The 14,364-nt window shown below is 45.3% G+C and overlaps 1 protein-coding gene across 1 annotated transcript; it reads right to left on the bottom strand.

Moving 5' to 3' along the window:
• Positions 1-335: 335 nt before the first annotated feature.
• Positions 336-2,132, bottom strand: UBQLNL (ubiquilin like). The gene has a single exon (XM_004016642.5). The coding sequence runs from the start codon at positions 2,130-2,132 to the stop codon at positions 336-338; it is 1,797 nt and encodes a 598-aa protein (XP_004016691.3).
• Between the last annotated feature and the right edge of the window lie 12,232 nt (positions 2,133-14,364).

Here is a 14,364-nt window from a genome sequence, read left to right as displayed (position 1 = left end):
TGTAATTCTGTGGGTGCAAATATGCTTTTCTATTTTAATACATGCATGTGGTTGTGTCTCTGTGTGCTCATGCATGTATGGTACATGAGGTAGGATTATTACACATTGACAGCTGACTTTTTTGTAAAAAAAAAAAAAATGGCCAAACTTCAGATGGGATCAAGTTGATGTAGCCATTTTATTGACAGATCTCTCAGCTATGGCCAACTCAGTAAGGAAAGCACTGTTCGGTTTTTCCCATTCTAGGACTTCTTCTAACCAGAAGCACCAGAAAAGATGAAGGCAGATGAGGTAGGTTGGCAGGCAGGTAGCAAAGCAATAGGTAGGCCCAGTGGTTAGGATCCCTGGGATCTCCTGAGCTTCTGGATGGCAGCGCTGGTGTCTCCCTTGGTAGCAATGAGGGCCTGCAGATTGGCATGATGGTTTGCAAATCCCATGGCCTGGAGATATTCCATTTGCTTGCTGAAACGAGTCTCAGGGGCTTGTAGAGGGTGGGAAGGGTCTCCAGCTAGGGACTGCAGCCTCTGCAGGACTGTTCTTGATTTGGGACAGGACTCAGGTCCTTTAGGCTCAGCCATATTGGACACATCCCAGGTCCAGGGCACTGTGTCAGGGTAGCTGCAGCTGGGTGCAGGAAGCCAGCCCAGGCCCCATAGGTAGGGCGCAACCCAGGGTAGAAGAACAGGAGCCTCAGTGGCCAACAGCTGCAGGCTCTGCTCAATCTGAAGTATTGCTTGTGATGCTTTAGGGTTGGCTAGAGCTATAAGTATATCAGAAGACTGAGTCTGCTGCAGAAATGCAGGCAGTTGCTGCCTCCACTGTTCACTCAGCTGGGGCACGCTCATGAACAACATCATCTGGGCTGCCAGGGAAGGGTTGTTCAAAAGCAGTTGCATCATGTTTCCTGTGATCTGGGAGCTGGTCTGCTCATTTGACTGCTGGAGATCATCTGGTTTCTGGTTAGAGCTATCTAGAGAAATGGTGGCATCTTTGTCTTCTGCCTGGGGCAGCTGGTTGAGCTCTCTGCCAGGTAAGGCTGGTATCCCAATTGGCTGCTCCACTGCACAAGCATGACTCTGACCATTAGTGGAGTTAGAAGTACTGGCTCTGGAAGTATGATTTGCCATGCTGGGGGTAGAACTGATTGAAGATACGCCTCGAGAACTAGCATAGATGACTCGGGCTGTAGGGGGCTGTGGGAGATGTTCCTGTTGTTCCTGGGATGGTGGTGGTGATGGGAATGAAAACTGTACTTGCTCTGGCACTTGTCCTCCCAGGAGAGCTGTGAAAATGTTGCCCCCAAATGGATCTTGTGTGTTGTTGAGCATCTGATCATTGAAATCAGCAGAACTCTGACCTGAGGCATTGTCCCATCCTGGGACAGTCTCTAAGCCTACATATGACTGTGGGTTCGGTGGACTCTCAAGATTCTGTGCAGGTTGCTGGATCTGCATTATCTCTTGAATCACTGCCAGGTTCCTGGCCAATTCCAGAGTCTGCCACAGGATCTCGGAATTGTCAAGGATGTGTGAGACCTCTGGGTTCTGCTGCATCGATTGCTGCGTGTCTAGGTGTTCTGAGATGAACTGTCTCATGAAGTCTGTGTTGGACAGGAGTTGCTGGATGCTAGGATTCTCCAGTGTCTGTGCTACGTGCTCTGGACTACCCACTTTCAAGTCCTGGGTATGCACCTTGGGCACATCCTCTGAAAGAGTTGACTCCACTGGGGTGTAACCCATACCAGCAGATTGGTATACCCCACTGCTGTTTCCTTTGGTGTTTTTGTCCTGGTGCCAGGGATGGGCTAGGGATCTGGAGCCATTTTTGGACTTGATGACCACGTGGATGGTGTGACCGTCCAGGATGCCCCTCTGGCTCAGCACGTCATGGTCTTTGAGAAGGCAGCCCATGAAGACAAGCACTAGTTGGTCCATTTGGCATTTAAAGTGAGCCGATAGCTTCTCCTTGAACTGCCTCACCGAGGTATCACTGGCTATCACAAAGTCTTCCTGCTTGCCTGGTGTCTTCACTATCACCCTAGTGACACCCAGAGAGATCTTCTTCTCTGCAGGCAGCCCTGAATGACGCCCACACTGGGCCATCCTGGGTGTTTGAGCGATGACATGCGGCATGGACCTTAGTGGGTGGGCAGATGGGGAGCAGGTGGAAGCAGGGGCAGAGGGGTGAGGGCGGGCAAACACTTCCTCTGGCCTCTGTTTCAGGCGTTGCGTTCTCAGGCCGCAGGCTGGTTTCCTTGTTGCCCCAAAGGGGATGAGTGACCAGACTGGGGCCAGGTATTTTGTGATGTTGTACCCCCACCCCAGTTCTCCAGATATGGCCCAGCTGAGGCCTGTTGCGGCTACTAATTCATTCTTGATATAAAGTAGGCTAAGTGGAGATGACTCCTGCCAGGGCCACCCCTCCCCCAGCCCCACCCACCAAAAGCACAGCTCCTGAGAAAAGGGATATTGTGATGTCAACCCAAGCCTCACAGTTTCTGGCTGAACTAGTTGGGAAAGGAAACCTATTTGGGGAGTCTGGGTCTTCATAATAAAAGAAAATAAGACACTTTTACAGGAAATAGAGGGCAAAGTTCTCAGAGTACAACTATTAAAAGTACAGGCTGCTTAGTCGTGGTCGCTCAGTCCTGTCCTACTCTTTGCAACCCTGTAGACTGTAGGCTCCTGTGCCCACGCAATTCTCCAGGCAAGAATACTGGAATGGGGTGCCATTTTCTTCTCCAACAAACTGCTTACGTAGTCCATATGTTTTTCTGTGGTGCTGTGTGTGAGTCCCTTGTGGGGATATCAGGCTTGTGAATGAAAAGCTGCTGCTACTGCTGCTGCTAAGCCGCTTCAGTCGTGTCCGACTCTGTGCAACCCCGTAGACAGCAGCCCACCAGGCTCCCCCATCCCTGGGATTCTCCAGGCAAGAACACTGGAGTGGGTTGCCATTTCCTTCTCCAATGCATGAAAGTGAAAAGTGAAAGTGAAGTCACTCAGTCGTATCCGACTCTTAGTGACCCCATGGACTGCAGCCCACCAGGCTCCTCCATCCATGGGATTTTCCAAGCAAGAATACTGGAGTGGGGTGCCATTGCCTTCTCTGTGAAAAGCTGAGTCTATTAAAATCATAGGCAAAACCACATACCTATAGGTAAGAAAGAAATTTCTTCCACAAGAAGGAGTTTATTCCTTTTTTAGGGGTCTGGAAAAAGCGAGGCCTTAGAAACGAAAGGTGGCACTAGTGGTAAAGAACCTGCCTGCCAATGAAGGAGATGTTAGGGATGTGAGTTTGATTTCTGGGTTGGGAAGATTCCCTGGAGGAGGGCATGGCAACCCACTTCAGTATTCTTGCCTGGAGAACCTCATGGATAGAGGAGCCTGGTCCACGGAGTCGCAAAAAGTTGGACATGACTGAAGCAACTTAGCACATAGAAAGGAAAGTGGAGCAAGACAAAAGTTTCTTAAGTGGAAGAGAAAGCTTGTTTTTCTCTGGGTTGAGATTCTTGGATTCTAGACTTAACTGAGAGTGTTCCCATGCAGTGGGAAAAGATTTCCTCTATCCTGGAATCAGGAGTAGGGCTAAACAGGGAAAATCCTCCTAGAGGCACAACAAACTGAAGGTGAATGAAACCTTCCTTGCTAAGTATTTTTATTTGCTTATCATTTGGTCTTTTCTACACAGTACTACAGCAGAACTTTTAAAATAATTCCTTGCCATGTCCTAGCCCAGTCCTGAGTTGCATACCTTCGTGTTGAAGCATTAAGGGGGAAATTTGTCTGTAAATCAAGAGGTGAGCATAGAGTTGACTTAGCAGTGAAATTCCTAACAGGGCAGGATTAGGCATCTAAAGGCCAACATCATTTATTTTTTATTTGGTTAGCAGGTGAATTTTCTGTTAAAGGACATATTAAAACATTTTGACATTTATTGATATTTGGGTATGGATGGAAATATTGTATATGTAACAGTTGGAATGCATGTCTGATTTGGATACAATATTTGTAAATGTAAGTATATGTGAAAGTGTAAGCATAAGACAGTGTGTGTGAAGTACTCTGGTATCCTCTGTGTGATTGAGAAGACTTTAGAGTCTGAAATCTTGAACATTCCATGTACCTGCATGGACAGAAAGTACTCGTATCATCATCAGATACACACATCAGATAAGTACAAGCAGATAGTCTTGGCCTGAGCAAAGAAACTAATGACAGTCAGCCAGCAGACTTTCTGCTATCGTATCAAATGATTCCTTTTATAGAAGGTCTGGATCTTTAGCCCCGTCCATGCCAACGTTCTTCATGTCTCAGCCTTCCATTGCTTAATTCCTAGAACAGGATTCAGGTCTAAGGCCTTCTCTCAACTGCATTCAAAGTGAAATTGATCAGGACAGTGAAGCATTAATTTTCACACAAAGATACTGCCTCTTTTCTCCCCAGGTACAGCATAGGAGGTTGGGGATAAGATAAGAAACTTTCACGTCTCACTTTAATGATCAACTTCCTTGTATCTTCAGCACTGGAGCCAGAGGATCTCAGCCTCAGACACAGAGAATTCTAAACCTAGCTCAACAGACTCCTACAAATGGAAGAGTTGGAATCACAGTTTTCAAAACACAGATGAGATTTCTTTAAAAACTATGAATCCAGCTCCTACACTAGGTTTCTGGTAAAGAGGGGGTAACATTGCCCAGCTAATGTTTCATTTCCAAATGAAACTTCAATCAGATCACTATTAAAGATTACTTTAATGTGCAGATTGAGATATTTATTGTCAAGAACTAACTAGATATAATCAATAATCACAATCATTAGAGCTGATGGCTATTTTGAGGAATGGTCCACCTGGAGGGTGAGGAAAAGGCCACACTTCTATAAATCCTCTGCCTTGAGGTCTCAGGGTCTAGAGGGTTTTTTCAGTTTGACAGCTTTGGGAGGTTCCCAAGCCCCAAAGGGCCTTTTGGATAGTGGTCTTGGTAACCTATGCTTCAGTTCCAGGAAGCCAAGAAGCATAAATAATCAGGAAACCATCACTGTAGACACAGAACCTGTGATCAGAAGGTTAGTAATTAATGCCTTATGGTGTTTCCAGCATCTTATCCAGCATGATGCTGAGACGGCACTCCCAGTGGTATCAAAAGTGTAAAAACTCTCCTCTTGGCCGATGTTCAGGGGGCGTAAGGCATATAGCGCCCTGTAGGCCATGCAGGTCCCTGACACGGCTGGCTTGCACTGGCTGATATGCCAGGTTTCCTCTACCTGTAGAGTGCTGGCATTGAAATGACTCACACCAGGTAACCCTTGGCCACCTGAGTGGCACAGGACACCCACACCCCCTATCATCACTAGCAAAATATAAATCCTTCCAAGGCACACCAGCGTGGGAGCAGCAGTTGTTGTAGGCAGCACTGGACAGCAGACACTATTGCACCAGGGTGTTAGAAGAAAGGCCCACTTGGCCATGGACACTCACCTAAGCTGTGCCAACTTAGTTAAAGCACATGAAGTTCTTGTAAAGTATTGCCACTGCCATCACCGTAGCCCATTTTCCTCTCCTCAGAGTTCTGCAGCAGTCCCGGATCTTCAGAGGATTTGTATAGCCAGCAGCAGTCAAAGTGTCTGGGCCAAGCCTCACACCAAGATCATCAGGGTTAAAAAAAGCTAAAAAAAAAGAGAGAGAGAGAGAGAGAGAGAGAGAGAGAGAAGCCTGGGACTTCACTGGTGGTCCAGTGGTTAAGAATCTGCCTTTTAATGCAGGGGACATGGGTTTGATCCCTGGTCAGGGAGCTATGATTCCACATGGCCCAAGGCAGCTAAGCCTGTGCACCACAACTTCTGAGCACAAGCGCCACAACGAAAGATCCCAAATAAAGCTCAATGCAACCAAATAAATAAATAAATAAAATACTAAAGATAAAAAGACCAAGTGAGTGTCCTAACAGTCGGGGCTTTGGGAGTCAACCAGAATTGACTTGTAATCTCTTTTCTTTTACTTATAATATATTATGACAACACATATCTGTAAAAAAAAATGTGGTAACAATAATAATATTAAAATCAACTGCAATGATGCCCAGTGGGCACTATACATGCATTATCTCATTTAATTATAGTAAAAGCACTGTAAGGAAAGTTTAAAGAGCCCTGGGTATAGAAGAATTTGTTCTTGAGATAAGACCAGGCTGGGGATACAACTGCTTTGGATTATGATGAGATTAGAAATTCTAGACAGTGGGTTTATGAAGGAAGCTTGGGGCAGTTTGCACCATCCTTAACTCATGAAAGGATCATTAGGAGGTGACCTGTCAGGTCTTGGCTAAGATTATCCAGGGGCATGCTTAAAATAGAGGAAGCTGAGCTGGGGCCCCAAAGAAACCTGCATTTAGGGTACAGTAGGGCTCCTTTGGAATAAACCTGGTTGCAGAAGAGAAATTATCCTGGACTCACCTGGCATCTGCAGGCAGAGGGGCCACCCAGTAGAGGGAAGAGTTTGGGTTGGGTGTCGAGTCTTGGCCCCAGGCACTTGGCGTATACAAGAAGTCTCTCCAGTTAAGCTGTACCACAAGGGGTTTGACAGACTTCCCTCATAGCTCAGTTGGTAAAGAATATACCTCAATGCAGGAGACCTGGGTTCAATTCCTGGGTTGGGAAGATCCCTGTGAGAAGGAAATGGCAACCTACTCCACTATTCTTGCCTGAAGAATCCCCTGGGCAGAGGAGCCTGGCAGATTAAGGTCCAGGGGGTCACAAGAGTCAGACACAACTTAGTGACTAAACCACCACCACAAGGGGTTTGCTGGCTTTCTGGAGGCCTCCGTGGGCACAGGAACCTAGAGAAGAGTTCAGGTAAGGTATGAGCTAGGTGTGCTACGTTCAAGAGTGCATCTGTCTCAGTCTGCATCCCTTTGAGACATACCAACAAGGAAATGAAAACTTTATTCTCCATCAGGATCTTTACTGCCCACCTTTCAGTCCCCTCAGTACGTCATAGTGAACCCTATATCCCCAACTCTGCCCTTGGGAAGAGGAGACCTTGGGAAATTCAGTCTGAGGCCTCACTAGGGTGCAGGGGTGCACCAAGGTGTCTGGAGGTCTTTTCTTGTTCCTTCTCACTCTCACACTCCCGTAGCTGGTTCTCAAGGACAGCCACATCTTGGGGGACAGCATGAAAGCTGCACTGGTCAGAGTCAGCCAGAAGCCTGAGTGTGAGCTTGGCATTAGCTACCTATGGAAATGCAAAGCCAGGGAGGTGGGTCACAGAGTGTTACTCAGAACTGAACTCAGTTTCCCTTATTTCTCAGCTCCAGGGTTTTCTTCCCTAGAAAGAAGAGATTTTGGAAATTGTCAGATTCTTGAGATTAGATAAAATGGAAGGCTGTAGAGGCAACAAACATTTATTCATCCATCCACACACTTGGCTCTCCAGTTGATAGAGGAGGTCCCTAGTCCCACCCTCTTCTCCCCTGACTTTAAGCTGGATCACCAACTCCTCGGCTCCCTCCAGCTCCAGGCGCAGCAGAGTGAAAGCTGGAGTCTCACAGCAGGCAGCAAGGGCAGCAGGATTCCTGGGTTCTAGGATGTGGTTCATCTCCAAAACTTGGTTACTTGATCTTCAGTGGCGAATGCATGCTCACTGACCTGGACATGGGGGGATGAACACTGCGGCTCTTCCTTCTGGTGCCACACAGTCTACAAAACACTCTCTTATCTGCCACCTAATTTGCTCCCATCTCATAGCTGAGGACACTCATATTCTTTTCAGTGGGGAAAAAAAAAAAGCTCTTGCTCCTGCACCACCCACATTCTCTCTTCTTTTATCTGGTTATAGCCCCACTCTCTTAATGAATGCACTGATTTGTAGCTTGCAATGTGATCTTATTTCAGCAGCCTTTTCCAGAAGGTCCACGAGTAACCATTACAGAAAGCAACTGCCCATATCACACTGCTGATGCAATATTTTTATTCACTCATCCTCAAAGCATCAATTCCAAGCTCACTGGCCTGCTCACAAGTCTCTCGACATATTGCCCCTATTTTAACTTTTCGGATCAAACTTTCCTCTCTCCCAGGTCTCTTGCATTACAGGCAGATTCTTTACCATCTGAGCCACCAGGGAAGCCCCTCCTTTGTCCCGGTCCTTCCATTTCCAAGCCTCCTCTTGTTCTACGTGCTCTTTCCATTTCCCAGTGGATTCTAGCCATTAATTTATTCATTAACATAGAAAGTACTTCTTGCATAAGCGTTTCTATAAAATATGACCAGTGAGGATCCCAAAACAGTACTCAGGATCCATCCTCAGCTCTTCCTCTATCATCCAGACTCATACCCATGCTGGGTCCAGGAGAGGCTGTGCTTGTATAACTTACAGTTTGGCTGCCCCAGCTCGAGGCTCCAGCACCTTGGACAGCTGCTGCTCATACATGCCCATAAGCTCCTGGGCTGTACTTTGTAGCTGCTCCAGCTGCTGCAGGGGCATGAGGTAGTTCGGCAGGTAAACCACACCATGGCATAAGCCATCCTTATCCACACAGACTGGTATACTACTCAGCCATTGTAAAACGTGGCCACTAGTACATTAAACATAAAAAAGTGGGAGAGAAGGCTGACCCTGCTCTGAAGTGCCTGAGACCATAGCAAATTGCTCTTGACTATCCAGGCATCTTCCTGCCATGGGTCTGAGAGATCCTTTGCGTGATTTCTTGGAATTAAAGTGCAGTTCCTTTCCAGCTTATTTGTAGGGCCACCCTCACCCTACTTCATGTACTGGTTGGATCTTCACATAATGGAAGCAGACTTTTTCCTGATGCTCTGTAGTTGAGTGGAAAACTGATCTAAAGAAAAGTTTTAGGGGACCAGTATGAGAGAATCAATTCCTAGACAGGTTGATAAGAAGTCCGGGGTCCCCAAGGTGGAGAAAGGGGTCTGAGGCTCTCGAAGAGGAGATAGGGGTCTGGAGTTCTCGAGGAGGAGAAAGAGACAAATAAGTCCAGAGCTGATAATCGCACAACAAACAACTCATCTTGCTCAAGGATGTTTTCCCTTAAACTCTATATCAAGGATTATATGACAATGTATCCTGCTTGAGGACATTTTTCTTCTTAAGAACCTTCTGAATAATCCTGTCATCTTAAAGTGTATGTTGCATGAGGGGCTCTGGTAAGATCTTGCTATTGTTAGTTGTAATCCCATTATCTTAAAATGTATACTGTGGGAGTGGGTCTCATAAAACCTTTAAAACCTTGAGCCATTCTTTTGATTTATTGTAATAACCAGTTAAAAAAATATCTAGCTGCCTTGCTAAGACTAGCAAGGGGGGCACTCTCTGGCCCCCTTTTTATGACTGTGTCAGAAGCTTTCTCTGTCTCTTTTCATACTTTAATAAAACTCTGCTACACAAAACCTCTTGAGTGACCAAGTCTGGTCCCTGGTCCTAAAGCTAAATCTTCTTCAAAGATCACGAATCCGACACCATTCACTGAAAGTTAGCTACTGTAATGGCGTCAGCAACCCCTTTATAGACTTTCAGTACATTCCCACAACTTCACTTTGTCTTGAAGGTGGCAGGAGTTCTCTATTGTCAAAGAAGGAAAGTGAATATTAACAGCACCATGGGGCACCAGGGTCTGTGCAACACTTAGAATTCACAAGAAAGTGACAAGGTATGACTTGTAATTGACATTTTATAGCTGAATGAACTGAGGTGCTGAGAATCTAAAACACAACTTTACTAAACCGCATGATTAGTAGGTGACCAGCCTACAAGTGCCCCCAGGTCTGGGCCCTGTACTTTCACTCCTGACGAGCAGAGCTCCGAGCTCTGTTAGGAGAGGAGTGTGATGTAGCAGACATGGAGATTGTGGGAGGCAGCGCTCTTGCCTCAGCAGAATAGGGAGAGGAGAATTTTCTAGAGATGAGAGATGCATATCTAGAGGTCTTCTCTCTCTTGCCTATCATCTTACTTACATTGTCACTCAGAGTCCAAACCCACTGACTCCAGAGCCAGTTCAATTGGGTTCTACATCTGGCTCCATGACACTGTGTGAATCACTTTTTTTTTTTTTTAATGTGTGTGAATCACTTAGTTTCTCTGTGCTCCAGTGTCTTTGTGTGTAAATGAGGATGATTAGTTTTATTTTAAGAGTTATAAATGTATGTAAAGACTATGTTTGTTGAACTACCATATGACCCAGCAGTTTCACTACTGAGCATATACCATACCATTTCTCAGGTTCACTACTGAGAAAACCATTACGCCAAAGGACACATTTACTCCAATGTTCACGGCAGCACTATTTGCAGGAGCCAGGACACGGAACCACCCTAAATGTCCACTGACAGACGAATGGACACAGAAGATGTGGCACATATACACGATCATACTACTCAGCCATAAAAAGGGACAAAACTGTGCCATTTGCAGAGCCATGGATGGACCTAGAGACTGTCATACAGAATGAAGTAAGTCAGAGAGAGTAAAACTGCCGGGGGCCAGCGTGAGGAACTCCGCCCATGGCAAAGGTCATGAGGAAGGAGGCTTGGCATACGCAAAGATGTGATCAAGCCTCAGGAAACCCCCTGTTCCCGAGCATCTACCCCAAAACCAGAGTCTGTTTTATGCTCTCACCTACACCTCTGACTCTACGGGGGGCTCTCCCCCATAACCGTTTCTCTCGGAGAAGGAGTAAACGTGCAGCTCCAAGGCAATAAAAATTCCTGGGCGTGACAAGAGTGTTTCAGCTTACGGACTCCTCTGAAGGTTATCTAGCCCACCTGTATAGGTTCGTCCGGCCACATGTGATTGTTTACAGCCTCCAAATCTGAGAGGCATGAGATGTTTTAGACTTACTAAAGGCAAATTCTTTTGGGGAGCTGGAAATTATTAGTATAGTGGATTGGTTAGGAATTCTATTGGTGAAGGGTTTTTTCATTTGTTGTGTCAATAATTGCTGCTAATTCCCTGCCCTGGGTGTGACAAGGATGTCTCAGATCAAACCTCTCTGCTGACAGACTAGCTTGTGTGACAGGATTATCCATACCCCTGCCACATGATTGTTTACTACCTCTCAACCATAAACAGCACAGAGAGTTTTGGAGTATTTTGAGAGTCTTAATCAGCATAGGGCTTTTCTCATTGTTGAGTCAATGATTGCCGCCAGGCTTCCATATCCTTAGGCACCTGGGAATATATTAATCAATGTATTTGGACTATAGAAAAGGAAATATAGTAGTTTTTAAGGTTAGCAATACTAGACGTTTTGAGTTAATGAATTTCCTCTTTTGTAATAGATCACTGTACTTTGTTATAAATCACTGTGTCCTTGCTATGTAAAAATGTAACTTTATCACTATCTTAAGACTAAATAGATCTTAAGGGGAGCATTGGTGAAAGGATTTTCATTTGTTGGGCTGATGTTTGCTGCTAAATCTCCATATTCCCTGCCGTTATAATTAATATAACTAACATATAGGAGAAATAAGTATTAACCTTTAAGCATATAGGAGAAATAAGTATTAACCTTTAAGATTAATCATGTTAACCTTGGGTTAAATAAATTCCTTTCTTGATTGTAACTCACTACACCCTCACCCTATAGGAATGTAACTTTATTTGGAGGGTGGTGCCTGGTTTAAGAAAAACACCCTTGGAAGAAATAAGTTTTTTGGTTATCAGAAAGAAAGGATCATAAAATGTCAGCAGGTCTCACTCATGGCCAGAAGATGATGTAATATCCCTAAGACCTTTTTTTAAATACATTTATGTGAAGCACCTGATTTTGATAAAGGTCAGGACTGCTGACCCCCCACGTGACTCTGTATTCATCCCTATGTGTAACAAAAGGTATATAAGCAAACCCAAAAATAAAGAAATTGGATCAGTTTCTGGAAAGACTGATACCCCCATGTGCTCCTCATTTATCTGGCTGAATTCCCATCTGGAGCATGGATGCTATTCCACGTAATCCAAGTTATTCAGCCTCTTTTTCTCTGCTAATCTTCCTACTATACTATCCGTTTCTAATCTCTCTATATATCTGTAATTAAATATGTATTTTTTCCAAGGATGCCGACTCCGTCCCCACCTTCGAATCACCCTGGATCCACCGGGGCTGGACCCCAGCAGAAAACAAGTATCATATATTGACACATCAGTTCAGTTCAGTTCAGTTCAGTTGCTCAGTCGTGTCTGACTCTTTGCGACCCCATGAATTACAGCACGCCAGGCCTCCCTGTCCATCATCAACTCCTGGACTTCACTCAGACTCACGTCCATCGAGTCAGTGATGTCATCCAGCCATCTCATCCTCTGTTGTCCCCTTTTCCTCCTGCTCCCAATCCCTCCCAGCATCAGAGTCTTGTCCAATGAGTCAACTCTTTGCATGAGGTGGCCAAAGTACTGGTGTTTCAGCTTTAGCATCATTCCTTCCAAAGAACACCCAGGACTGATCTCCTTTAGAATGAACTGGTTGGATTTCCTTGCAGTCCAAGGAACTCTCAGGAGTCTTCTCCAACACCATGGTTCAAAAGCATCAATTCTTCGGCACTCAGCTTTCTTCACAGTCCAACTCTCACATCCATACATGACCACTGGAAAAAACATAGCCTTGACTAGATGGACATTTGTTGGCAAAGTAATGTGTCTGCTTTTGAATATGCTATCTCGATTGGTCATAACTTTTCTTCCAAGGAGTAAGCGTCTTTTAATTTCATGGCTGCAGTCACCATCTGCAGTGATTTTGGAGCTCCCCAAAATAAAGTCTGACACTGTTTCCACTGTTTCCCCATAGTATTGGGCTTAATATGTAGTAAATCTGGGTAGGGGATATAGACATCTTTTCAAGAGCCCTCAAACTCTTTCTAGAATGTGACTGGTCTTGGCTGATGAATTCATGCTACTGATGGAACAGGACTCTCTTACCTCTTTGCTGTGAAAGAGACGTTAAAGATGAGGAACAGGCATCCAGCCTCCCTCTATCCAACACTTCTTCAGTCCCTGCTGCTCCAGCTTATCCATTTGGCAGTCAGCACACCCAGAACCTAGGAGATTCCAAAGATGCTCCTATGGTCAGCCTGGGAGAGAGCAGGTGGGAATGAGAACAATTTATGAATTTCTTCTCTGTGCCCCTCAGAGGGCCATGGACCCTGAGCCCCTACAGGGATTGAGAACCTGCTAGTTGCAGCTGTGAGGTGTTAATGAGGAATTAGCAGAGATTTGTAATCATCTCCACTGACTTTCCTGGTCCCCAGGTTTATATGCCCCACACATTCAGAACCTGCGCAAAGGTACAAACTGAGCAGAGAGGTCTCTGAAAACCCATTGGATGGGCAGCAGCAAACTCAGATGGAGATGAGCTATGCTCTACAAAAATGACAAGCCTAGTTGTTATCTAGAAATGGACAAGGACAGTCATTTTGATTTAGCATTGTTTCTGCCTTACCCCTATAAACAGACAAACCAGCTGGGTAGAAAGAGCCTGGGCTTTTGAATCAGGCAGACCTGGTTTGAATAAAATTCCACTGCTAAGTAGTCTTAAGCAAGTTTCTTAGATCTTGTGATCTTGATTTTGTTTTCCTTTGTGCTGTGATGGTTGGTATATCTTCCCAAAGAAATGGTTGTGAAGATAACAGTGAAAGTGAAGTCGTTCAGTTGTGCCTGACTCTTTGCAACCCCATGGACTGTAGCCTACCAGGCTCCTCCGTCCGTGGGATTCTCCAGGCAAGAGTACTAGAGTGGGTTGCCACTTCCTTCTCCAGGAGATCTTCCCCACCCAGGAATCAAACCCGGGTCTCCCGCATTGTAGGCAGACACCTTACCATCTGAGCCACCAGGGAAGCTCGTGAAGATAACCATAACAGGAGTAAATCACCTGGTAGGGTGACTTAATTAAGGAGAATTAATACAGCATTACTCAAGGCTGTGTGGCTTAGAGTCATCCTGAGGAAAAACTCTATTGGATCCACATCACTTTTGGACTCTAATAATAAACATTATTAGTTTCATAACATTTCCCCTCCTCAAAAAAACATATCCTTCCATTCAGAGGTACATAATAGACTGTAGTACTTGCCAAGTCACTTCAGTTGTGTCCAACTCTTTGTGACCCTGTGGACTGTAGCCTGCCAGGATCCTCTGTCCATGAAATTTTCCAGGCAAGAATACTTGAGTGGGTTGTCATGCCCTCCTCTAGGGGATCTTCACAACCCAGGGATGGAACCAGTGTCTCTTATGTCTCCTGCATGGGCAGGAGGGTTCTCTACCACTAAGTCCACCTAGGAAACCCTAATAGAATGTAGGAATGAAAGGTATTTCACAGTATCTCATGTACAGTTTATATTTGCTTTTAGTTTACATAAAAATTATTTT

This window comes from Ovis aries, chromosome 15, assembly GCF_016772045.2.
Source record: "Ovis aries strain OAR_USU_Benz2616 breed Rambouillet chromosome 15, ARS-UI_Ramb_v3.0, whole genome shotgun sequence".
Lineage (NCBI taxonomy): Eukaryota > Metazoa > Chordata > Mammalia > Artiodactyla > Bovidae > Ovis > Ovis aries.
This window is presented reverse-complemented; position numbering and strand designations above follow the sequence as displayed.